At 52.0% G+C, this 23,948-nt stretch overlaps 1 protein-coding gene across 3 annotated transcripts in view; it reads right to left on the bottom strand.

The window, feature by feature from the left end:
• Positions 1-5,646: 5,646 nt before the first annotated feature.
• Positions 5,647-23,948, bottom strand: part of LOC146805876 (transmembrane protein 126A-like) — a 126,975-nt gene continuing 108,673 nt past the window's right edge. For all 3 annotated transcript variants that reach the window (XM_085623218.1, XM_085623219.1, XM_085623217.1), the window contains exon 5: positions 5,647-5,941. In XM_085623218.1, the coding sequence (XP_085479344.1) occupies positions 5,737-5,941 (205 nt within the window). In that variant the 3' untranslated portion in view covers positions 5,647-5,736. The remainder of the gene's footprint in view (positions 5,942-23,948) is intronic.

Raw genomic sequence — 23,948 nt, forward strand, 5'->3', positions numbered from 1 at the left:
TGAGCCTCAGGCATGTCTGGTTTCTTTCAAGCCCTACCTGACCAATACACAAAATCCTGTCTGGGGTGGTGCACGCACCTCCCCTGGCAGGAACCCCTTTGTCCACACCTCCCAAGCTGGAAGGACTCCCAGCAGCAGGAGGGCAGACTTGTGTCTGTGGTGGCAGCATCCATTTTGTGGAGCTGAGGCTATGTCTGATTTTACCCGGGTTTCAGGTACCGTACATGTCGTGTCCCTCTAGAAGGGTGGAATGCTAACCCCGTCGCCAGAATTGGCGAGGGGTTAGTATTCCAATTCGTATGACACCTTACTCGACATGTTTTGATAAAGCCAAACCAAAGATAGCATTTAACCGCGAGGTTCATAATGCACTTAAGAGTATATGGTATGAAGATATCTGGAAACAGTAGAAGGAAGTTGTTCCGACCACTGCAGACAGGCTCAGCTCATGCCAGAGCACTATCTCACATGGAACCAAGCACTCTGCCTTCAGGATTGTCAAGGCCTGCCATAGGAGTGACTTATAGGTTACCAGGTGTCCCATTTAAGGTTAGGTATAGGTATACTACACCTAAGTAAGAGGTGGTTACACCAACTTACCCCAGCTGAGTGATCAGCCAGTTGTGTCAAATTTGTTAGGCCAGGCCAGGGGTGGCACAATACATGCTTCAGCCCCTGGTAGGCCTTAGATACACCAATGCCCTGGGTACCTAGTGTACACTGGTACAGGGGCTCACAGGGTGATCCACTTCCAATTGGTTATGCACCTAGGGTGCATAGTGTAAATTTAGTAGAGAGAACAGCAGGCTGGGGGTCTGATTAGCAGGCCCACAGCCTCAATATGTCAAAAACCAGTGAAGCAAAAAGCAAAAATTTGGGGTGACCATAGGATAGCAGACCCTACTCTCCTACAAGTGCAAAGCAAATAAAATATAGATGTTTAAGCAACAGCATGATCAAATAATCCATTGCCCAGGATATGAACTTGAGACCTCTACGTTACACAAGGAAAAGCAAGAACTCAGAAGAATGTATGACTTTACCACACATGCCTTTACCACGCTGTTAGAAATTGGATATTTGGTCGGCTAGGGCATGTGCCAAAGTCAGGCATAAACCACTCTAGTTAGGATAAGGGAGTTATACTCCTAAAATATCCCTTGCTCACCCCCTTGGTAGCTTGGCACGAGCAGTCAGGCTTATCTTAGAGGCAGTGTGTGAAGCATTTGCACATAACCAACAGTAATACAGTGTAAGCACTACAAAAGGACACCACGCCAGTTTAGAAAAATATCCAATATTTGTATATACGTAAGACAAGACGAAAAACTATAAAAATCCACAATACAGTACTTAAAAATCTTTGGTCATCAAAATATGCTTGAAAAATAGTTCCTTGATGCCGATAGCTCCGTCCAGGACTATCACAGCGTTGTGAGCAAACAAATCCAAACAGTTCTGGCTGACCGTGGCGTCGCAGCCCAGCTACGGTGTCAGGAAGACCCACAAACAGTACATTTTAGAAATGCTGGGCATTGGCGACCTCTCGTTGAGCTTCCAAAAGCACAGCGTCCACAGGCGTCGGTTCCGAAGGTCAGTGCAGGAGTCGTCGGGGCCCTCGAAGTCACACGCGTTGCAGATCGATCTCCTCTCTGTTGAAGTCAGGAATGCTGGCGTCAGCAGGCATCAGGTGCTGTGGTGCGAAGTGCAGCGGTGATGTGCCCTCAGGTCGCGGTGCGAGCAGCGGCTCAGTGGTGGCGTCAGATGGCGTCGTCGGTGAGACCAGGATCACGGTGCGAAGTGAATGCGGTGCTCGTCGCGGTGCTGGCAGGTCGCGGTGCAAGCAGTGGCGTCGTCGTTGCTGAAGCGCTGTCGTCGGCTGACGAACTGGAGTCGATGGTGCTGGTGTCGGTAGGCCAAGGCTGCGGTGAGGGATGAGGGCGGTGCGTCGTGTAACTTTATGAGCAGTGCCCTCGAACCACGGTGCAAGCAGCGGCATAGATTTCGACGTGGAGAGTCGTCGTCAGGGATACCAAGGCGTCGCCGTGAAGCAAGGCAGTGCAGAGTGCGGTGCCCACAGGTCGCAGTGTGAGCAGCGGCTCGGTGGCTGCATCAGCAGGCATCATCGGTGAGACTAGGGTCGCGGTGCGACGTTGCGGCGGTGCCCTCTGTGGTGCTTTCAGGACACGGAGTCGGCAGCGGCGTCGTAGACGTCATCGGGTTGCTTTTCTTCTGTTGCAGCACAAAACACACAGTCCCCAGTGCTGAGTGCAGAAGAGCTTGAAGTCTTTGCTGTTCCTGTGACTTCTTGAACAGGGGGCAAGCTCTACATCAAGCCCTTGGAGAAACTCACAAAAGTAGATTGCAGAAAGTTCAGTCCAGTCCTTTCACTGCCCAAGACAGAAGCAGCCACTGCAGGCAAACACAGCAAAGCACACAGCAAAGTGGTAGATCCTCCTCGCAGCTTCTCCAGCTCTTCTTCTTGGCAGTCTTCCTTATCCAAAAGAGTTCTAAAGTTCAGGGGTCTGGACCCCAATATTTATATCCCAAATCATTTGATCTCTTAGACAGAGAGTGTCTGTGCCAAGCCAGAACCAGTTCTGCCTTCTCTGGTGTGACTTCCTGGCAGGAGGTGGCGACAGCATGGTCAGAGGCAGACCAGGCCCTTTGAGGTGCGAGGAAATCTCTTTCCCCTTCTCCAATTGCAGCCCAGGTCTATTCAGCCCTTTCCTGACCCACCTAGACTCTCTGGAGCCACTCCTGCTCCCCAGCCTTCTGTCATCCAAAACCCAGACAGGCTATCCACAGTCCAGCAGAGGCATATGGGATGAATGAGGAAGAAAATACCTACTTTTTAAAAGTGGTATTTTCAAACACAGATTGTACAAATCACCTCCACTAAAAGATGCATCTTTAGATTCTGAGTTCAGGCATACTATACTTTATTTTCCTACCTAATTCCCCGGGCCAGTTATGTTTATAAGATGTTATAAACAAACTCCCCATTCTGTCCTATGGGGATCAGGTAGCCATGCAATAGCAAAAAACGAAATTGGCTGTAATTCGCTATCAGAACATGCCACACACACCAGGGCATGTCCTACCTTTCACATACACTGCACCCGGCCCACAGGGGTACCTTGGGCCTACCTTAGGGGTGGCTGACATGTAAGAAAAGGGAAGGTGAGGGACTGGCAAGTGTGTGCACTGGCCAAGTCGACATGGCAGTTACAAACTGCGCGCAGACTTCGCAATGGTGGGTCTGAGTTACCTTTTCAGGGCTACTCATGTGGGTGGCACAATCAGTGCTGCAGGCCCACTGGTAGCATTTGACTCACAGGCCCTAGCACACTCAGTGCTCTTTACTAGGGACTAACAAGTAAATCAAATATCCAATCATGGAAACACCAATACATAACACAATTTACCACAGGAGCATTTGTACTTTACCACTGATCAGCAGTGAGAAAAGTGTGCAGAAACACTGCACCAGTAAAAATAGAGTTAAAACTGGGAGGTCAGAAAGCAAAAACTCAGGGGAAACATGCCAAAAGATGCCAAGTCTAACACACGCATATGCCTTTACCATGTAAGGTAAGTACAGTTAAAGTAAGTTACATAATTGTATACCCCCTCACCCCTCCACGTTTTTGTTTACATTACAATTAATTATCTTTATTGGGTGGCCTGACCAAAACCCCTTTACCACCACATACGCCTACCCACCCTAACCCTTAAAAATACCCTTACCACCCTATACTCCTACCAACCCCAAATCCCTAAAAATACCCTTACCACCATTTACCCCTACCAACCTCTAATTCCTAAATATACCATTACCACCCTATATCCCTACCCATCCCTAAACCTTAAAAATACCCTTACCACCCTAGGTATCTACCCACCTCTAAACCATAGAGATATCCTAACTACCCTATACCCCTACCCACCACAAACCCTAAAAATACCCTTAAAATCCTATGACCCTACCCACCCCTAAACCCTAAAAACACCCTTATCACTTTATGTCCCATCCTGCCCTACACCCTAAAAATACCCTTACCACCCTATACCCCTAACCAAACCACCCCAAATCACAAACATACCCGTACAAGGGTCCTGGCTACACTTTGAATGCTGGTATGTGGGTACTCAATGGACTGGAGGGCTAAGGGCAGGTTAGTTGACACTGGTGCCACCAGCTAGCTGCGCAGGGGCTAGTGGAAAGTATCTAAAGGAGTCTAGGTGGCATGGTCGAGGAACTGAGATTCCTAGGGCTCAAAGTTAGGGATTTTGAAGGCTCGCAAAGGTGTTTTTGGGAAATTTTTGAGTCATCACAGAAAAAGTCCGCAAGCACGATAGTATGTTCTTTAGCGCTGAATTAAGGGCTCCAACAGCCAGCAGAAGAGGTCCGATGAACTGTCCCGGCCATAGGGTGTAGGGCCTGCAAGGACTGGCTGAGGAAACAGAAGGGTCAACTCAAGCCTTTTCATTGTAAGGTAAGGGTCTCTGGAGACAGCTAAAAGTTTCTTGTGCGCTTAATGGCCCAGTACAGGGTGAGTTACAATGGGCTATGGACAATTTAAGGGTGCTTGTGGAATGGCAGAAGACAGAGGCGGTTGACCGACTCAAGCACAGGCAGAAGGGGTGTGAAAATCTGAGGGCTTGGTGAGGCTGTCAAAGGACAGGTAGACAGTCTGAGGTGGGTTCAGAAATAGCAAATGGTTGGCTGATGACAAGCCAGGGCTATCAGAGGTTTTGCTAAGGGTATTGCTGGCTGATAAGCTTGGAGGGCTGACAGCTGGTTAGGCAGTAAGACAATCATAACTGGGGAGCAATGAGCCTCTCAAACGCTTTGGCTCAAAAGAAGGCTGACCATGCTGTACCTTACGTTTGGGGGTCAGGGAAGCTTGCACTGCTTCTGACTGTCATGTGCCTGGTTGGGGGAGGTGGTGTGAGTGTGAAGCATGGACCGGTGTGTGCCTGGTCAGTGAGTGCGCGAGGAAGGATTGCACTGCTGCCGCTGCATACACTGCTGGGGACACTTTACATTGAATGCATAGAGTAGGTGAAGACGTAAAAAATACAAAATCATGTTTGTTCTGATATGAAATGAGGCTAGTCATTGTTCAGCTTAACACTTTTTAGATGGCATAATTTGGGAGGGGACTGGCCAATACATTTTTGCTCAGGGAGGTGAGGGGCTTGCTGGGCATCACATGTTTGAAGACCCCCTTCAACCCCTAAGTGGGTCCTCAAGTCTCAACAACCTGGAAGCTACTCTGTAAACTTTGGGCAGTATGGTATCTGCAAGTCTGAAGGCGAGCTGTATTTTCAGATTTCCTTCCAATGCTGGAAGAATGTTCCACACCATAGAGCTGCCCACATGCTCATTGGACGAACCGAGCTCCACCGAGCACCTCAACCAATAGACGGAAGTCACAATTCTGAGTGTGAGAGAAAGATGGTCCTATGGCACACCTGCTTGGTGCACTACGCATGCTCTGTTCGATATGTTATCTGCTGTTCCAGAACATAAAGGGTTTTATGGAAGGCGAAGTAGCAAAAACAGGCAAATCTGTCTTCTGGGAGAATCAGAGCTGGTTCGCAGTGAAAACCAAAAGGGATGAATTATCAAAATCAATGTTAAATCGATTCAGGTTTTATTTATTTACAAAGATTTATTTTCAAATTATACTCTTTCATTAACTTGACAAACAAACCACGCAGGAAGCATTACTCCCTCAGTTCTTCTGCATCAACTCTCGGTTCAGGAAGTTGCAGCATTTTTAAGTATAGCGAATAGTGCCTGGAACTTATGTAGGCACCAAACACAGCTTGCAGAATGAAAACGTAGCTCATCTTTTTAAAGACTGGTTTGGACACAGACATCCAAAAGCGCAACATGTTCCCTTTCTCTGGCATGGGGGCAGTGCTGTACCTGAGGATGAAAAAATATGGAGAATCTTTAGCATATAAAAATACTTGTGAGAATACACACCGTCATTACTTGCGTGTTATTACACTGGCATAACTAAAGTGAATGCCATCTTCTATAAGGTCAGGCTCTAAAGCTAGCAAATTCGAAATTGTGTTGAATTTCTTTGTGTAACTCTGTTGGATATACCACTGCAGGAAGGAACTTTTTTGTTTAAAAACCGCATTCCCTTCTATTACTATAGTTAATTCCTTCAACCCAAAAACTGTGCTACCGGGAATAATCACAAGTTGATTTTTTGTTTAAAAGTTCTAATTCATTAAATTATGGAGTTCTAGAAAAGTCTATTCCTCTTAAGGCAGAAAAGTCCACATACATAGTGAATTTTTCTTGGAGACTATATCTGCATTATGGAAGGGAGAAGGAAGGTAAGTATCTGAGGTTGCTGTGGTTGTTACTGGTTACATATTTATGCCAGTTTAATATAACTGGTGACATTTCCATGAATTTCCCATTAATTTTTGGCTTTACAGGGTCTCAGTTCAAGGTTTAATACAGCAAACAGGTGCATTTTGGCTTCATGCCTTCCTCAATGTTCGCATTACACATGAATAAAGCAGGCTGAATTTAAGTTTCAAACCTGCTCTCATTTGAGAAAAACACATAAGCATAAAGAGAGGACTGTGCCTTCAAAGTCTTAAATACAGTTCATCCCGCCGCCATATTACTCTCGTTGTATATTATGGCAGATGCATCGTTTTCTTACATGATTTTGACATATTACAGTGTAATTTCTCGTGCCGCTTTCCAGTTCATAGTTATTTTGCACATCATGCCATCTCAGTTTGGACCCAGCCATATGCCTGTAATATTGTGGGTGACTAGGCCAGCTGCGTAAAGGACCACTCAGACACACAGGTGTGGCGTTGGTGGTTAGCCACGAACATAACCACGCCCAGCGCCCTGGGCCTTTTATTTGCACACTCACGTGGTCTCGACCTCCGTCGAGCCCACCTTACAAAGTACTCTTTTAGGGGGGTGATTACTAGCAACGCTTCCCCTGTCATTGCGAGAGACGTGGGCTGCCCCACCGCCTCTCGCGATACTACATTCCTCCTTAACTAAGAGGCAAATTGAAAAGGACACAATAAACAACATGAACATAAACTTTCAGTCCTGACCGTTGGCTGCCGGTCGAGTTATAACATAATGAAACAGTCTTACTTGGGAGCTTGCGGCGACTGCTCACCCTGGCTGCGACCCGACATCCGATCGCCGACTAGTCACTGGTTACGTAGTCCTTGTACCTCTGAGAGGGCTTGGGGCAGGGCCGGAGGTGGTACCGGCCTTGACTGTTCCTGCAGATGCGAGTCTGGAGACTGGCCAACTGGGTCACAGGTGGAAGTCAAACTTTGATCCCCTTCAGACTCCTGGGCTGATGGCGGCGAAATTGGCAGGTTGGTAGAGCAGTCCGTGAGGCCTGATTGCCCACGTTCGGTCCTTCTGTTTCTCGGAGTTGCAGGTCTACTTCGGGGCGTCTCGTCCTGATCGGGGTTTTCCGCGGGGTCGCATTCTTCTGCGGGTGGGATCTTTTTAAAGAACGACACATTGCTGGTAACGGTCTCAGAACCCCGCTGGGCGGTCATCATGGTGCCTTTGACGGCAATGATAGTCCATGGATGTCGTTCGAACGGTGTCCGGAACTTTCCTCCGGGGTGTCGATCTTGCACCAGGACCTGGTCGCCCACAGCGATCGGGCTTTCCATGGCACGTCTCTTCTGAGATGCCGCTTCGTTGGTTTGTTGTCGCCTGAGGTCTGACCGGTTCGGAGGATTCGTGGCTTCTTCCCATGAGGAGTGATGGGGAATGGTGTCGGTGACTGTTCGGCCAAAACACAGGCGGCTCGGGGATATGCCCGTGGTACAGTGGGGGGTGAGCCGGTACTCTCGGAGAAATTGATACACAGCTCGTTCTAGGTTGAGTCCTTCTGACAGCGCGATCTGGATGGTCTTGTTCAGCGTTCGCATCAGCCGCTATACTTCGCCGTTGGCCTGGGGCCACCTAGGCGTAATGTTCCGGTGCTTTATTCGGTGGGACGCTAGGTACTCGGCGATTTCCATGCTGGAGAATGGTGGCCCATTGTCAGTCCGGAGTTCTCCAAACAGTCCATGAGTGGATATCACCTTTTCCAGTTTAGGGATTACTTCTGCCGCGGACGTGGAGGAGATGAACTCTACTTCCGGATACCTAGAAAAGTCATCAACAATCACCAGCATGTGTCGCCCTCCTGGAAGACTGCCGAAATCCACGCTGACTCTGTCCCATGGGCGGCTCTGGCTTGCCTCGGTGATCACCGGTGCTGGTCTGCTTGGGAGACTCGTGGCGAGGCATGCAGGGCAGTGTTGTATGAGTGATTCTATTTGGTGGTCCAGGCCGGAAAACCACACTTTGCTCCGAAGCCGGTTCTTGGACTTGACGATCCCTTGATGTACTCCGTGGGCGAGGAGCGCCGCTTGTCTGGTGAGGATTGCAGCTAGAACCTGGCGTGGGCTACGCAGGAGACATCCCTCTGCTGATACCGACAACTCTTGACAGACTTGGTGTAGTGATTTTAGCGTAGCTTGGTCTGCTACCGTTCGCATGGGCGACGGATTTTGTAGAGTCTGCCAGTCTCCGGAGCCAACTGCTTGTATTGCCATTTGGAGGCAGTCGTCGTCTTGTGTGGCGGCTATGACTTCTTGCAGTGACATCGGGAGGGGTCGGGACTTCTCAACAATCATCCGCACATAATCTTCTGTGGCGGCTGCTTCCTCAGCTTCTGGAGGGGTGACTGGCCGGGCATGCCGCGACAGGAAGTCGCCAGGGTTCCGTGTGCCGGGTATTCTACCTTCAGCTGGAACTCCTGTAGCTGCAGTATCCACTTCTCAATCTGTGGCGGGGCCGGGACGACAAGCCTTGGAACAGCGGAACCAGTGGCTTGTGGTCGGTAATGACCGTGAACGGATGGCCGTACAGATAAATGTGGAAATGGCGGCACCCCCAATTTGCGAGTAACGCTGCTCGGTAGGTGTTAGAGTCCTGCTTGCATAGGCAACTGGTGCCCAGTCTCCGCAACTCTGGCGTTGTGCTAAGACGGCACCAAGACCGGTGGGGCTGGCGTCTACTACCAGTTGGGAGTCATGGTGTGGGTCAAAGTAAACGAGGGTTGTGTCGGCAGACAAAGCGGCCTTGGTCTGCTGGAACGCTTGCTCTTGTACTGGGCCCCAGGTCCAGTGGGCGGTGGTATTTGTGAGTTCTCGCAGTGGGCCTGTCAGACCCGATAGGTTCTTGATGAACCGGCCACAATATGTGACCATGCCCAGAAAGCTGCGGGCTCGAGTCACCGAGGTAGGGGCCGGCGCTTCTTGGACGTCCTTCACTTTGGCGGGATCAGGCCCGATGCCTCTGTCTGAAAAGCGATATCCGAAAAAGCTTATGTCCCGGCGTATGAACTCGCATTTTTCACTGTGGAGTGTTAGGCCGCAGTCTTTCAGGCATGTGAACACTGCGTTGAGGCGGAGGATGTGTTCTTCTAGAGAGGGGGGCATGGACCAAGATGTTGTCGCTCACATTGAGCACCCCTTCTAGCCCCTGCAGGACAGTTTTGATGATATTTTGGAACACTTCGGCTGCGCTGGAGATTCCGAAGTTAAGGCGTGGGTGGAGAAGGTCATGATCGGACGCGAGTCCGGGTGGAGCGGGATCTGATGATACCCCGACCGGATGTCCATCTTCGAGAACCACTTTGAGCCCGCGAGCTCGCCTATGATGTCATCAACCGTGGGTGTCAGGTGACGTTCTCGTTTGATGGCGAGGTTCGGAATCCGCATGTCGATGCATATGCGGACAGCGTCTGGCTGCTTCGGTTTCTTCGCGACCACGATGGGGGACACCCACGGGGTGGGACCTCTCACCCGTTCAATGATTCCAGCCGCTTCCAGCATGCGGAGTTCCGACTCCACTTTCGGACGGAGGTGGAAAGCAATCCTCCTGCGTCTGAGAGCCACGGGGGCTACCGACTTGTCGAAGTGCAGACGAACTGCTGGGCCCTTGAGGCACCCGATCCCGTCAAAGAGGGGTGTGAATTCCGATATTAACCTGTCCAGATCATGTGCTTGTACCGAGAAGGCAAAGTGGATAAGGCGTAGCTCTTGGGCAGTGCGACAGCCGAGTAAAAACCCTGACCCTTCTCTGGAAACGTAGATTTTGGCCGACTGACGGATGTCGTTGTGTGAGATCTCAGCTAGGAATACTCCGCACATTTGGAGGGGGGTGTGTGTCCCAAAAGCGTACACTTGGACGTTGGTGCTGCGGAGCGCAGGCGGATTGGGCAGTAGTCTGTAGGCACAGACGGCCATGAGGTTGATTGTGGCACCTGTGTCGATGAGTGTCATCACTGGATGTCCCTGCACGTTGACAGTGCACATGGGTGTTGCTTGCGGTGATGCCGAGAGGGCATGTAGCATGTGCACCACGTGTACAGTGGTGGCTTCATCGTCGTCCATGTCCCCGCTCGAGGAGTCTCCTGGGATAGGCTCCAGTGCGCGTACTGGACGAGTTGGGCCTTGCGACCGCCGTGAAGGCTTTGAGCGACAGACTTTGGAGAAGTGATTGACTTTTCCACATGCGCTGCATGTCTTCCCTTGAGCTGGGCAAGCGCCGTCGTGTGGGAGCGGGCCTCCGCACCATCCGCAGAGGCGGACTCTGGGATTCTGTCTGGGCCCTTAGACTGAGGGCTTTCTGGGCCTCTGCCGCGGGCCTCGTGGATTGGGGTGAATAGCGCAGACTGGTTCTTCTTTGATGGCTACCGCAGCCTTGAGTTCCATATGGGCCGCCCTGGCCTTGGACAATTCTTTGGAGCGTCCTAGGGTCAGTATGTCCTTCATTGCCATGTTGTGCTCTTCGAGAATGCGCTCGCGCAGTTTTGAGGACGCACACCCTTGAATGAATTGTGCCCGCACCTCATCGTCTTCATCAGGCAGGGTGCACGTGCTTGCTAACTCTTTGAGGCGAGCATAGAATACGTCGACAGATTCTTCCGGGAGCTGCTTCGCCTGACGGAGGAGGAACCGCTCGTAGTCTGGGTTGGCATACGGCTCTAAATGCGCAGCGATGGCATGGCGCAACGTGGCATAGGTCTTCGGGGGCCCGTCCTCATGGACAGTCTTAGCGATTTTATGAATGTCCGCGCCGCCCAGGTGAAGGAGCATGGACCGCTTTTGTCGCTCTTTTATCTCCGCAGCTTCGAAGAACGTCTCCAGCCGCTCCACCCACTCCTTCCATCGCGCAGCTTGGGAAGGCGGCGGACCAGTCACGGCGAAAGGCTCCAGAGGCGGGACGGTGGTCATGGTGGCCCCGCTGCTGATGACTACCGGGGCGCAGGGAGGCTATGCAGCACCGTCTACGGGTCACTGGAGCGTCGACAGCAGGAGAAGAAGTTGGTGAGATGCCACGTGGTGGTGCCTCGACTGGTGGCTGACAAGCAGGAGGCGGCGGCTGGGATCTTGATATGGCGTGCGCACCACAGGCAGCTGTGACCGTCCCACAGCCGGGGGTCATGTACTTGTGGCTTTTATTAGTTCCTGTGCCAGTGAGGGGGTGTGACTCTGATGTGAGGCAGCAGAGCACCGTGGGGCACAATATTAGCAGTTGCACTTTGAGGGGTGGGCTCCTTTGAAGTGTCTGGCAGTCACTCCTGTGGATAAACAGTGCTGGTTGGTGGCCAGAGATGCGTGGAAGAGGGCTCTTCCTGGGCGCCTGCAGCGCGCGACTCCTGGGGCAGGGCCACTCACTGGTTTTTGCTGGGGGCAGGCCGTAACGGGTGCGATGTCTCCAAACGGCCAGAGGGGGCAGCAGAGAGGCCGCGAGCGCTTACCGCTTCGACGTTTTCAGTGGGGCATCGGCACACGCGCTCCAGCACTTCCGCTCACAATGTGCTCCAGGCGAGGACCGACGGTCCAGCAGGGCTGCTGTGAGGCCGCAGATTCAGGCGGGGACCCAGGCGATGCTTGCGCCGAGCGAGGCCCACCAGCAGGCAAGTGAGCGGCAGTGGCGGGCAGCATGGCGGGTTGGAGGTAGGATAGCAGCTTGCTGACACCACCTCGCCGCCAGTGTAATATTGTGGGTGACTAGGCCAGCTGCGTAAAGGACCACTCAGACACACAGGTGTGGCGTTGGTGGTTAGCCACGAACATAACCAGGCCCAGCGCCCTGGGCCTTTTATTTGCACACTCATGTGGTCTCGACCTCCGTGGAGCCCACCTTACCAAGTACTCTTTTAGGGGGGTGATTACTAGCAACGCTTCCCCTGTCATTGTGAGAGACGTGGGCTGCCCCACCGCCTTTCGCGATACTACAATGCCAATCAGCCTAGACCCTGCTGCAGTGAGAACAGTCCAGCCCAGCCCAGCCCAAACTGCCAGGCCAGGTCCTTCCTGAGCTGGAACAAAAGCAAACCAGGGGCAGTTTCGCACTGTCCTGGGTTGCTTGTGTTTCGGGTCAGGTAGGCTATGTTCTGGATGTTTGGGCTGGACTGTTCCTATTGGAGCAGGGCCTAGACTGATTTGCATACGGCTAGGTCCAAACTGAGGTGTATGGTGTGCAAAATAGGGACGGACTGGGATGCAGCCCCGAATAATTACCAGTGGCTGAGATTAATTAAACTATTCCATCCATCCCTTTAAGTATACTTTAGTGTGTCACCCTAGGTGGGATGGGTATACCTAGATGTGGGTCCCATGCACACTGTCACTGAAACAGAGTTACACGTAGCGGATGAGTTCAAACTAGGGCTAAGCAGTCCTAGGCTGCCTGTGTTCCAGTACAGGGATGACTTTGCCTGTCGGTTCGGGCTGGATTTTTACACTGGAGCAGTGTAAAAACTGATTTGCATATGGCTGGGTCCAAACTGAGGTGGTACGATGTGCAAAATAACGATGGAGTGGGGTCTCGAGTAATTACCAGTGGGTGAGCTTAATTCAAGAATTCCATCCACTACTTTTTTGTATACCATACCAGTCACCCCTCCATGGACTGTATGCTGGCCTTAGGCTTTTTGGTCAGTATGGTTTGGGGGGGACATACTGAAAGCCTGTGGTTTTGCCTTTCTGGATCCTATTAGATCACAATGCCGCTAAACCAATATCATCACAGTAATGTTTAGTGCAAACTCCCTACTCCATCTTTCCAAATATGGTATATCTCTGATAGGTAGTGATGTGTACTTCCTTTGGCATGTTGCGAAATGGTGGGCTTTACAGTTAGGGGGTGCTTATACCGTCTTGATGACTTCCTGCAACATACTGGCATTAGCATCCTTAATAACGGCAAATTATATCTCAGCCACGTAATATAATCGGACTAGGATTCTAGAATACACTGTGCCAGGGAAAGTAATATCCGCGAGGTTATCGTGCCATTAAAATGTTACAAAAAAGAACATTGTTGCTAGACTAACGTGGCAGGAAGAATCCATCTAATGGAACTTTGACTGCGAGGTATCCCTATTGAAAGCTCCAACATTCTATATGTCAATAAAATGCAATGTACTAAAACAAAGCTAACCATAACAGATACATCATGTATGTGAACATTATAGTGGTTTACCTGAACAAAGTCCCAGTCCTTCTGGACAGGCCAGCATGGACCGGCCACGCTTCTGTAAACACCCAGAATGGTACAGCTCCATCCTAACTCAGTGTTTTCAAATTATAGAACATATGATCATTTTGGAGCGAAATGAGTGCCCACCTGACCGAGTAAAGATGATCTGTCTCAGTAAAATTGATAATACTGGCACTTAATGGACAAGTGCCAAGAAACAATTCAGCGTGTAGGGTGCACTGCATCAGCAATCATTAGTAATAGGACTCTGGCCTTAGACTTCCTAAACAACCACAGTACCCTACCCCAGGCTGCCCGCTGTGCTACTCGGTATTTAAAGTGGATCCCAAGGTTAAAAAGACAAATCACACCTGAGACGGCAAATATTAGGACCCAGAACGAGAGAACTATGGGTAGGAATACATTCTAAGGAGGAAATTAGAAACACAACCTTGCTATAATAAGAACACAGGGTACTTCGGAACTGGCGCAAATTAGAAGCTGCTTCTCTGAAGTACGCTTTGAGCAGGACATTAGCCCCTAGGCCTCTGTCTTTGGACCCAGATTTAGAACTTGAAGCACTTTCATTTCGGATAAAGACAGCCATTGATGAAGTTGTCCCTGCCCAGAGGATTAGGATTATGCACGGCTCCACAGGGGTTCCTTGATATACGTGTGATCTTAGAAGGGAAGGAATATGCTACTTACCAGTATGCATCTGTTCTTGGCATGTAGAGCTGCAGATCTACACACTTGTGCATAGATCGCCATCTGGTGTTGGGCCCGGATGTTTGCAGTTTGTTTTTCCTCTTGGAAAGTCTTTGGAAGTCACGAGGTCGGTGACTCCTCCTTTGGATCTGGTAAGTAGCATATTCCGTTCGAGGCATATGAGCTGCAGATTACACACTTGTGCATAGATTATATAGCAGTACCCACCGTTAGCGGCGACGACCCGTATCTGTTGCAGTGGTTTGAAATAATGTTTTGAGTACAGCCTGGCCCACACTAGCTTGTTGCTTAGTTTGCACATCTACACAATAGTGTTTGGTGAAAGTGTGCGGTGTTGACCATGTAGCTGCTTTGCAGATATCATCTAATGGGATGTTCCCTAAGAATGCCATGGAAGCCCCTATTTTTCGTGTAGAATGGGCTTTCGGGGGAATGGATAGCATTCGCTTTGCTTTATGGTAGCAGATTTGAATGCATTTTACAATCCACCTAGCTGTCCCCGATTTTGAGATGGGGTTACCTTTGTGTGGTGGAGAGAAAGAAACAAACAGTTGTTTGGTCTTACGGAAAGGTTGTGTTCTCTGAATGTAGTAGAGTAAGGCTAGTTTCACATCAAGTGTGCGAAGAGCCCTTTCTGCAACGGTCTGTGGTTGCGAGAAAAATACTGGTAGTTCTACTGTTTGGTTTAGGTGAAAGGGAGAAATGACTTTAGGGAGGAATTTTGGGTTGGTACGGAGAACAACTTTGTTATGGAGCATTTGGAGAAAAGGTTCTTGAATGGTAAGTGCTTGTATCTCACTGACCCTTCTAAGGGAAGTGATGGCTACAAGAAAGGCGGTTTTCCATGTTAGGAACTGTAGTTCGCATTTATGGAGAGGTTCGAAGGGAGGCCCCATTAGCCTTGTGAGAACGATATTTAAGTTCCACACAGGTGAGGGTGGCACTCTGGGGGGAATTATTCTTTTAAGGCCTTCCATGAAGGCTTTAATGGCAGGTACTCTGAAGAGTGAGAGATGTTGCCTGTTTTGTAGGTAAGCTGCAATAGCTGCGAGGTGTAGTCGAATGGACGTATAGGCTAGATTGCACCTTTGCAGGTGGAGTAAGTAGCCTATTATGTGTTGGATGGACACGTCCAGTGGATTGATGGTGTTGTTATGGCAATAAACAACAAAACGTTTTCACTTGGCGGCGTAGCACGCTCTAGTGGTAGGTCTTCTAGCTTCTCTGATGACGTTCATACAGTCAGGGGGAAGATTTAGGTACCCGAATTATAAGATTTCAGGAGCCAGATCGCAAAGTTGAGCTGCGCTGGGTCCGGGTGTTTGATCTCTCATGGTTCTGGGTTAAGAGGTGTGGATAGAGGTGTAGTTTTTGGTGCAGCACTACAGATAATTCCAGCAGTGTGGTATACCATGGTTGTCTGGCCCACGTTGGAGCTACTAGGATTAGTGTGAGGGAGTGTTGTTGTAGTTTGCGCACCACTAGTGGAATGAGTGGGAGAGGTGGAAAAGAGTACGCAAATTTGCCTGACCAGTTCATCCATATCGCATTCCCTTTGGACAATGGGTGTGGGTATCTGGCGGCGAAGCTTGGGCATTTGGCGTTTTTGTGGGTGGCGAAGAGGTCTATCTGTGATGGCCCCAAATTTGAAAGTATGGATGAAGAACTTGCGGGTGAAGCTCCCACTCGTGGATCTGTTGCGTCTGTCTGCTGAGCAGATCTGCCACTGTGTTTTGGACTCCTGGGACATGCTGAGCTAGGAGAAAGATTTTCTGGGGTATCGCCCATCTCCATATGCTCTGTGCTAGGTGAGAGAGCTCTGGAGTGTGTGTGCCGCCTTGTTTTTGGATATAATACATGGCTGTCATGTTGTCTGTCCGGATCAGGACTGCCTTGCCTGAAATTTGAGTTTGAAAAGATTTTAGGGCTAAGAAGATTGCTAGTAACTCCAGATGGTTGATATGGAATAACTTTTGTTGAGGTGTCCATTTGCCCTGTGTGGTGAGATGTAGTAGATGAGCTCCCCAGCCGGAGAGCGATGCGTCCGTTGTCAGTACTATTTGAGGAACCGGGTCCAGGAACGGTCGACCTTTGGAAAGGTTTGTGGTGTTCCACCACTGCAGCGAGCGATGGGTGCGACCGTCTACCAACACCAGATCTGTTAATTGACCCTGGGCCTGGTTCCATTGGCGGGCTAATCACTCTTGGAGAGGACGCATCTGGATTCTTGCGTGAGGCACTATGAAAATGCAAGAGGCCATCATCCCTATTAGTTGCATAAACACTGGAGCTGGAAGGGAGTGTTGTAGTGCGAATTTTGCGTGTAGAGCTTGAATGCTTGCAATCCTGGCCGGATTGGGGTAGGCTAGTGCTCTTGAGGTGTCTATGGTGGCACCAAGGTATTGTTTTATGTGGGATGGTTGGAGATGGGACTTCTGGTGGTTTACTGTGAAGCCCAGCTGGTGGAGTAATTGAATGGTGGTAGATGTGTGTTGAACACACTGATTGTACGACCTGGCTTTTATCAGCCAGTCGTCTAAGTATGGGAAGACGTGGATGTGTTGACTTCGTAAATGTGCTGCTACCACTGCTAGGCACTTGGTGAATACCCTTGGTGCTGTTGTGACTCCGAACGGGAGCACCTTGAATTGGAAGTGTTGTCCGTCCACTACAAATCTGAGGTACTTGCGGTGAGCTTTGTGCACCAGAATGTGAAAATACGCGTCTTTTAGATCTAGGGTGGTCAAAAAGTCATTTTGGGAGAGGAGCGGAAGTACCTGCTGAAGCGTTACTATATGAAAATGGTTGGAGTGTATGTATGTGTTTAGGGGCCGGAGATCTAGGATGGGCCGCAGAGTTTCGTCCCTTTTTGGTATGAGAAAATATAGGGAGTAGACTCCCATGTTGTTTTGGTTGGTAGGAACGGGTTCTATTGCTTGTTTTTGTAGGAGGGAGACTACCTCCTGCTTTAAGAGTATTAAATGTTCTTGTGACATTGGGCGCTGCCTGGGTGGAATGTTTGGGGGGGTAGATAACAGTTCTAGGCAGTAACCTGATTGAATTATATGTGTCACCCATTTGTCTGAAGTGATGGTAGCCCAGACGGGAAGGAAATGTTGGAGTCTGCCCCCGACCGGAGTGGAATGGAATGGTCTGGGGGGGAGTGGGGGGGGGAGGGGTGAAGTCATTGGGTAGGCGTTGTGGCAGAGCGGGCGTTGTTTGTTTTGCCTCTGCCTTTATTATTGTTACCCCTATAGCCGCCTCTTTGATAACCCCTTGTGAAGGTAGACTGAGTGGGGGATTTGTACGAAGTGGACGCGGTATCTGAGGAGTAACCTCTAGATGTACTGCGAAAGGAAGAGCGGCGAAAGGAGCGTCTAGGAGGGTGTGACTGTAAGGCTCCCATGGACTTCGCTGTATCTGTATCCTTCTTCATTTTTTCTAGGGCCTCATCTACCTTTGGGCCAAATAGATGTTCCTGGTCAAAAGGATGTTTTTTTTTGTTTTCAAAAACCTTTATTGCGCCATCAAATTGTACACAGCTATTCAGCCAACAACCCGGGGGCAGGCAGCTCATATTTATATCAACGCGTCAGAAACGCAGATCAATGCCGTACACTGTGTAGAGGAGATTGATAAAGCATTAAGCAGCGCCAACCAAACAAACAATAACCCTGCCAATAAGCATCATTAACGGGAAGCATACAGCTCGCCAGCCGGCACCAGACAGTAGATGAAATGTTACAATCATCGTCACATCAGTACAGTGTTAGGGACCACAGAACAGTAAACATCGTCCAGGGGCCAATAAGTCCGCCGGGTACAGCTGCGGCAATGGAACGGGGCAACCCTGCAAGGAAGCCCAAATCACCAACAAGGTCAAGCGAGTGCCGCCAGCGGCACCGTCGCGGCCACAATGGGGGAAAAGAAACAACCTGCCCACCCACCGCCCTCCCACCACCCACATCACACTCGTATTACTCACTCAGACTACCAGCCTCTGAGTCCCTGCGCTAATGCTCCCGGGCCCAGCACACAAATGGGTCCCAAATGTCCCTGGGCCGGGAGGCGACTGGCATCAACTCCCAGAACGTCGCCAGCTGCGTGCAACCATACGTGACTGCTGCCAGCCAACCTCTCACCGTGGGCACCCTCCTCCGCCCCCAATGGATGGCCACCTGCCGTTTGGCAAATAATAGAAGCAGTGCGTGCAACTTACGCGACGGTGGTGGGGTGTCTCTGACATAGCCCAGCAGCACAACTAGGGGGGAAGGGACAACCGCTAGGCCCACAATCTGGTTTATCAACACAAAAATCTGAGACCAATAGCTGTCTAGTCTGGGGCAGGACCATGCTATATGTAGGAAGGAGGCCGCGGCCGATCCACACCGCCAACAATCATCCGTCTCCCTAAGGCCCATCCGCTTGAGGCTGACGGGGGTTCTGTAGAACCGATGCAGATATTTAAAATGTATTAGCCGTAGATTATAGTTCGGCGAGAGCTCGGTAAGTTGCCCGCAGCAGAATTCCCACTGCTCCTCCGTAACCTCAGGGTGGAGCTCACCATTCCAAAGCAACAAGGCCGTGGGCGCCTCCACCTGGTCCACGTTCTGCATATGGCGATAGATGCGAGTCACCCATTTACGGGGGGACGGGGAGCCCACCACTGCCTCTAAAGCTGGAAAGACAGGCGGCGCGATAGGGAACTCCCTGGACAGCGCCCGGCATGCCTCACGCAGCCGATGGTACAGAAATAATTCGGAGAATGGCACCGCTCCCCCCTCCCCGGGCGCCGGGGGCGGCATGAACTTGCCGTCAGGGAACAGGTCAGCCAGTGTACGAAGCCGCAGCCTCTCAACAAGATGCGCAGCTATCCCATCCGCCACACAAGGCAGCAACGGGTTATGCATCAAGGGGAGCGAGGGGGCGTATAATAACGGAACCTGCGCCCTCCGGCGTAACCGCTCCCACACCCACTGCAACAGCCCCGCGGTATCTACGTCCGCCCCAGGGCGGCGCGCCTTGGCGCAGATTGCCACCCCCAGTGGAAGGGGCGCCACCACTGCTCTCTCCACCGCCACATGAGGCTGAAAGGGAGTAGGGTGAGACCAAAAGTGCAGGAATTGTGCCTGAGCACAGAGAACATAGAGCTCCATATCCGGGGCACCCAGACCTCCCCGCCGCAATGGCAACGTCAACGTGTCCCAAGCCACCCTGGCCTGCCCTCCCGCCCAGACCAACTCCACCAAGCAGGAGCGCAAGGAGGCAAAGAAATGCGACGTGAGCGGCACAGGTATATTGGCAAACAGGTATAGGAACTTGGGCAGCACTATCATTTTCGCCAGCGCAATCCGCCCAGTCAGCGTCAGGGGTAGGGAAGCCCAGAGCTTCACTTTTGCGCGTAGCCACATCATCGCCCTGCCAAAGTTGAGATTCCAGATCTCCTGAGTGTCACGGCTAATCCAAATCCCCAAATATTTGACCTCTCCGGCCTCCCAGCGTAGGGGGTACTCGGAGCACACTTCCGTGGTGCTGTCCGTGAGGGGAAAGAGCACTGACTTGGCCCAGTTGATGGAGATGCCGGCGAGACCCTCAAAGCGGACGAACTCCCGCAAAACGGGATCAAGGTTGTCTGCGGGATTGGTAAGATAAAGGGTCACGTCATCCGCGTAAAGGGAGACCAGAAGGCTCCTGGAGCTAAAACCTATACCCCTCACCGTATGATGCTGCCTAATCCTGGCCGCAAGCGGCTCCATAGCTATGGCGAACAGCAGCGGGGAGAGGGGGCACCCCTGTCTAGTTCCTCGCGAGATGTTGAACGGGTCAGACACTAGGCCATTCACCCGCACCCTTGCAGTAGGCAGAGTGTAGAGCAGTCGAATTTTCCGGAGCAATAGCGCACTGAACCCCATCCTTTCCAAGATTTAGAACAGATAGGGCCATTCAAGGGTGTCAAAGGCCTTTGTGGCATCCAGAAACACCACCGCGGCCTTGATCTCAGGGTGCAAATGGTGCAGCACCGCAAATATGGTGCGCAGATTGTGCGAGGTCGCTCTCTCCGGTATAAACCCCGATTGATCTGGAAGGGCAATCAACGGTAGCATTGGCTGCACCCGGTTCGCGAGAATCTTGGCGAGGATCTTCACATCCACATTAATCAAAGAGAGGGGCCGATACGAGTGGAGGTCATCTGCGGGCTTATCTGGTTTGAGCAATGTGATAATCAGTGCCTCGCGCATGGTAGCCGGCAGGATTCCCGTTTCTAAAGCCTCCTCATATACCGCCAACAACCTGGGCGACAGTTCCTCTGCATATGCCTTGTAGAAGGCCGTCGTGAGGCCATCCGGTCCCGGTGCCTTGTCAAGAGGCAAGCTCCGGATGACCTGCGCTACATCCCCTGCGTCTATCGGGAGATCCATATATTCCCTATGTTTGTTGTTAAACCAAACTAGCGCAATGGAATCCAGGAAGGGCGCGAGTCCCTCCGGGCATGCGTCCTGGGTGTTAGTGTATAACCTGGAGTAGAACTCGGAAAAGGCACCCACGATCTCCCCCCTAGTGTGAAGCAGATCACCCGTTGCCGTGTGCAGTTCGTGGATGTATGTAGCGGGCCGCGGCGGCCTTGTCATATTCGCCAGTACCTTCCCCGGCCTCCCGCCCTCGCCGTAGCGCCGAGCCTCCGCATATTTCCCTAGGAATTTAACCTCCCGCATCGCCTCCTCGTTATAGGCCAGTAGATAAGCCTTCAGCAGCCCAGCCACCTCTGCGCCACCGCTCTCAAAGACAGTGCGTTTGAGTCCCTTGATATCACCCTCCAGTGTGGCTAAGGTGCCCCGTATCGCCCTCAGCACCCCTGCCTGCCGGGCTATGCACTGGCCCCTGATGACCACCTTAAATGCCTCCCAAAGAGTCGCCACTGAGTCCACAGAACCCACATTACGATCAAAATAGTCGGTGATATCCGACCTTATCTCCTCCTTGAAGGCATCATCAAGTAGCGCATGGGGTGGGAGCCGCCACGAAAACGCCGGGGGAGGGTCGCCCGGCAGCCGCAGCCGTAGCATGCAGGGCGCATGGTCAGATAGCGAGCGGGGCATATGCTCTACCTGCGACGTCCACAACGCGACGTCCCGCGACACCAGCCAGAAGTCTAAGCGGGACCACGCACCCCCATGAGCCGATATGCAAGTGCCCTCCCGGAGGTCACCATGACGACCGCGCCACACATCCACCAACGCGCCATCCATCACAATTTCGCGCAGCGCGGAGCTCGCCAGCGGGTTCAACGTGCGAGCCACCCCCTGCCTGTCCGCTCTGTCATCAAGCACAGCATTAAAGTCCCCCCCCCAGATAATGGTGCCGCAGCCAGTGGCCTTCACCTGCCCCCAGATCTTGTGGTAGAACTCGGGAGAGTCAACATTGGGACCATACACCGCTACAAACACCACCGCGATGCCACAGACCTGTCCGTGTACTAGAACATACCTGCCGTCCGAATCACACTGCACAGACCCCTCCCTCCAATCCAAGCCACGGCGAAGCAGTATGGCCACCCCCCGGCATAGTTCGAGTAGATAGCAGAATAAACATGTCCCCATCTGGTGTGACGCAGCCTAGGGGCAGGGGTGGCATTCAAATGAGTTTCCTGTAGCAGGCAGACATCCACACAGTGCCGCACCAAATAAGCATGCACCAGCCTGGCCTTCCTATGATCGTTGAGCCCCCGAACATTCCAGGTAATACAGTTCAGTGTTTTGTCAGTTCTTGGCATACCCCACAAGTAGAGAGTGGATCATAACACGACATGGTTACGAAATCCGACATGCACAGTCTTGGCACCACATAGCGAGCAGGCAGTCTAGTTTGGCAGTAAACAACAAACCTACAAAAAATTACCCCCCCCAGACACCCTCCCCTCACCCACTCCAACCCCCCAACCGGGTCGTAGAATAGCCCTCCCCAACATACGCCCCAAAAGTACCCTGAAATGAAAACGGGAATATTCCCAGTGGGGTATGGCTTAGACGGCTACTCCCCCGTGCAGAACAGGGTGGCCGGAAGATCTGCAGGGGATGCGAGCTACCCAAACCTGAAGATAGGAAAGAGTACTTGCTGGGCCTTTGGCAGCACCAGGGTGCCAGGTGTCCCCTGTACCCCCCCCCCAAATAAGTGGCAATTAGGCCCAAGGCAGCGGTGAACTTCTCCCCCACAGGCGCAGGGACGAGAGTACACTTTCACTCGTTGTCACGGAGTCCTCCAGGCAACGTCTCCGCAGCGCCCCTAGCTCTCTGTCCAGTTTTGCGACCCACATGCTTAGCAAATTTCATCGCCTCCTTGGCATCAGTTAGAACGTGGGTAGAACCCTCAAAGGATACTTTTAACTTGGCCGGGTACAGAAGCGAGTAAGGGACCTGCGCCTGCAGGAGCAGCCGCTTGGCCGGTAGAAACTCCCGGCGGGCGGCCTGGACGGCCGGGGTGAAGTCAGGATAGAATGAAAGTGTGTTACCCTTGTGTGTGATAGTACCTTTCTCCCGGGCCAGTTTGAGGATGGCGTCCCGATCTTGATAGTTCAAAAGCCGCGCTATAATGGGCCGGGGCGGCGCCCCCACAGGTGGTCTCTGACCCAGCGATCTATGCGCCCTTTCGACCGCGAACACCCCCGAGAGGCCTGGGTCGAATAGTTCGTGAAGGAGGTCGGCGACGTACGTCTCCATTTTGGATATGGCCGTGGTCTCTGGAACGCCAGTAATGCGCAGATTATTGCGCCGGGACCGCGCCTCTAAATCCTCGTTCTTCGCCCGAATAATGCCCAGCAATTTGTCCATGTGCAGCAGCTGGTCCTTCGTCTCCACCTGAAATTCGTGGAACTCAGACTGACGGGCCTCCAGCGTGTCCAGCCGCGTCTCATGTGTTGCCACCTGCGTCTTCACCGAGTCCAGCTGGCTAGTGAGTGTGTCAAGTTTAGTGTCGATATTTCTGAGACTAGATCTCATTTCCAGCATCAGCGTGCGCAGATCTTCGCCTTGATCATCCGCAGGGGAGTCCTGCCTCTCTGCCTGCTGAGGGCCTCTCTCCGAGTCCATCTGCCGCACCGCTCGCTTCTGGTCGAAAGCCAGCTTCGACTATTTAGCATCATGTTTACCCATGGCAGCAAGCAACCACACGAACAATCCACCATCCACCCCACAGTCCAGGGGCACCTACGCGCCGATTACGAACCAAGCACCAGGCCGTCGGTCCCACGGGAGCAAGAGTCCAGGCAGCGGTCACCTCGTAGTAGTTCGCACCCTCTGTCCACGCGGTCAAGCCGCTGAGCCGGACAGGAGCGTTACCGCAGGTCCCCTCAGAGCCACAATCCAGAGCGAGCCCGACCTCCTCACTCCCACAAAGAGCGTGTCTCTGCCCGTCCCTCGCCGCTCCGGGGGGGGGGGAGGGGGGGACGACAACAGCGAGGGGGGACAGCAAGCAACCCCGCAGGGAGCACCTGTGGCCTCCCACCACCAGGGCAGCCCACGATAGCCCCCACCACAGCGCACCCCCCCCGCTGCCACCGATGTCGCGCTCCACGGCAGGCTCCCCAGTCACAGCACGCACCTCCTACACCAGCAAGTCACAGGCGCCAGCCAGATACCTCTCCACT

The sequence above is a fragment of the Triturus cristatus genome, chromosome 8 (genome assembly GCF_964204655.1).
Source record: "Triturus cristatus chromosome 8, aTriCri1.1, whole genome shotgun sequence".
Classification (NCBI taxonomy): Eukaryota; Metazoa; Chordata; class Amphibia; order Caudata; family Salamandridae; genus Triturus; species Triturus cristatus.